Source organism: Galeopterus variegatus, unplaced genomic scaffold, assembly GCF_000696425.1.
Source record: "Galeopterus variegatus unplaced genomic scaffold, G_variegatus-3.0.2 Scaffold7812, whole genome shotgun sequence".
Classification (NCBI taxonomy): Eukaryota; Metazoa; Chordata; class Mammalia; order Dermoptera; family Cynocephalidae; genus Galeopterus; species Galeopterus variegatus.
In genome coordinates, this window is record NW_007733923.1 from 1 (window position 1) to 1,896 (window position 1,896).

Below are 1,896 nucleotides of genomic sequence, written 5' to 3' on the forward strand. Positions count from 1 at the left end.
TGGTGTGATGCTGAGCACAGAGAAGTAAGAGGTCGTTGGTTTGGTTTCTTGGAAGGAGAGGACAGCCCCCGTCCAGGAGAAAGCCGGAGATGGACACCCCTCATAGGCCCAGTTAAACACACAGATCACTGTCACTGGCTGCCCAGGCTCTAAGGTATCTGGGATGTAGACATCTGGCTTCCAAGACAGGGCTGGGACAAAGAGAAAGACGATCCTAGTACTCCAGGGGGTGCCTCAGATCCCTCTCTGCTCAGCCCCGTGGTCTGTCCCCCTCGGTCCCTCCCCAGTGTGAGAGGTAGAGGTTTCCCACCGCATTCCATACCTGTCACATTCAGAAAGAACTGGTTCCTGAAACTACATTTCACGGAGTTTCCTCTCAGCACCCGAAAGAAGTACGCTGCCATGTCCTCTGTCCATGCATCTCTGATCACCAGGGAACAGCTGTAGTTGTGGGGATTCCCAATGACCTGGAATTGGCCCTGGGTTCCCATTCGCACCTCTTGGTTTGGTTTGTTTGTGGCCACTAGATGATTAGTCTTTTTGTTTCCCTTTTTGAACCAGGAGCCATAAGCGGGTGTATATTCGTTCCAGCCACCCTGGGGGTAGGAGACATTGCAGGGCATGAGGATGCACAGGCCCATCTGCACCTGTCAAAGATGGAGGCACTCCTGCTCTCCAGGATTTAGACTGTGTCAGCAGAAATGCAAATAGGCTGGGTCAGCAAGAATTCACAAAGCTTAACTGCAAACCACAGACTTCCTATTGAGTTGCCTAGGAGACGGGGAGGTGTGGGAGGGGCTCACAGCTGGCTAAAACATACATAATACATGTTTGGAGACAATGAAGTTGCTTAGTGCGTGCCTAAGCCCCAGAACTTTGTGTCTGGTTTCTGGTCGCCCACCTCCCCAGGCAGCAGCCCCTAGCTCAAGGTGTGCCCTGAGCAACTCGCCTCGCTGCACTCTCTTGGCCGGGCTGCGTGTGGCCCTGCCTGGGGGACTCCCGGCAGAGGCTACGTGTGGTCCTGCCTCCTGAGACCCCCAGGACGAAGAGCAAGGTGCCAATCCTCTGAGGTAGGTTAATGTGTTCCTTTTACAGAGCAGGAAACCGAGGAGTAGAGTAACTTGCTCAAACCCAGGCTCTTAATTGGAGATGGGGCTGAATTTTGAGACAATTCCGCCCATCCCCGTGCTCGCAGGACTCCCGTACACTCGCTGGTTTCCTGTTTATAGGGCTAACTGTTGACTCAGGAATCCTCCCTGAGGTCTCCCTCCCAAGAGAAGCCCTGGGCCCTCCAGGAGGATCGTCGCTTTTGGATCTTGATCTCTGGTACTCTGTGCTGCTTGTTGGTGGCCTCCCGGTCCTTAGGCTCCCAGGTCCTCCGCCAGTGCAAGCTGAGGGAGGCGAAATGGAGCTCCGGCTCCTCCCCCGAGGTGGGGTTGGCTGCAGCTGGGGACGGGTGGTCTGGGGGCTGTCTGGTGGGCACTCACCCTGGGAACCCTGAATGGAGGGGAGGACAGGGAGTGAAATTAAAAGTGGAGGCTGGGAGAGAGAAAAGGAGATTCACAAGCAAACCTAGAAAGTGAGCATTTAGTCTTTCATCTATTAATTTCACAAATATAGGCTGGGCACTCATTCATTCATTCATTCAATTATATTTGAGAGTAATATGCCTGGTCCTTGATGATCAGTTGCCAGTCTCATAAAATCCTCACAACAGTCCACGGGGAGAGCCAGCCCGTGGCTCACTCGGGAGAGTGCGGTGCTGATGACACCAAGGCCACGGGTTCGGATCCCATATAGGGATGGCCGGTTCGCTCACTGGCTGAGCGTGGTGCTGACAACACCAAGTCAAGGGTTGAGATCCCCTTACCGGTCATCTTAAAAAAAAAAAAAAAA

General features: G+C 53.6%; 2 protein-coding genes across 2 annotated transcripts in view; both read right to left on the reverse strand.

The window, feature by feature from the left end:
* Window positions 1-97: 97 nt before the first annotated feature.
* On the reverse strand, window positions 98-641 carry SIGLEC11 (sialic acid binding Ig-like lectin 11; the record flags this gene model as incomplete). The annotated part of the gene is made up of 2 exons (XM_008592357.1): window positions 323-641; window positions 98-191 (listed from the first exon to the last, which is right to left on the reverse strand). Coding segments are annotated over exons 1-2 (413 nt in total), but the record flags the coding sequence as incomplete, so codon positions are not given.
* A 602-nt stretch (window positions 642-1,243) lies between these two features.
* Window positions 1,244-1,896, reverse strand: part of LOC103607898 (sialic acid-binding Ig-like lectin 12) — a 4,508-nt gene continuing 3,855 nt past the window's right edge. Inside the window, 1 exon segment of the mRNA XM_008592358.1 lies at window positions 1,244-1,446. Within this exon segment, the coding sequence (XP_008590580.1) occupies window positions 1,244-1,446 (203 nt within the window).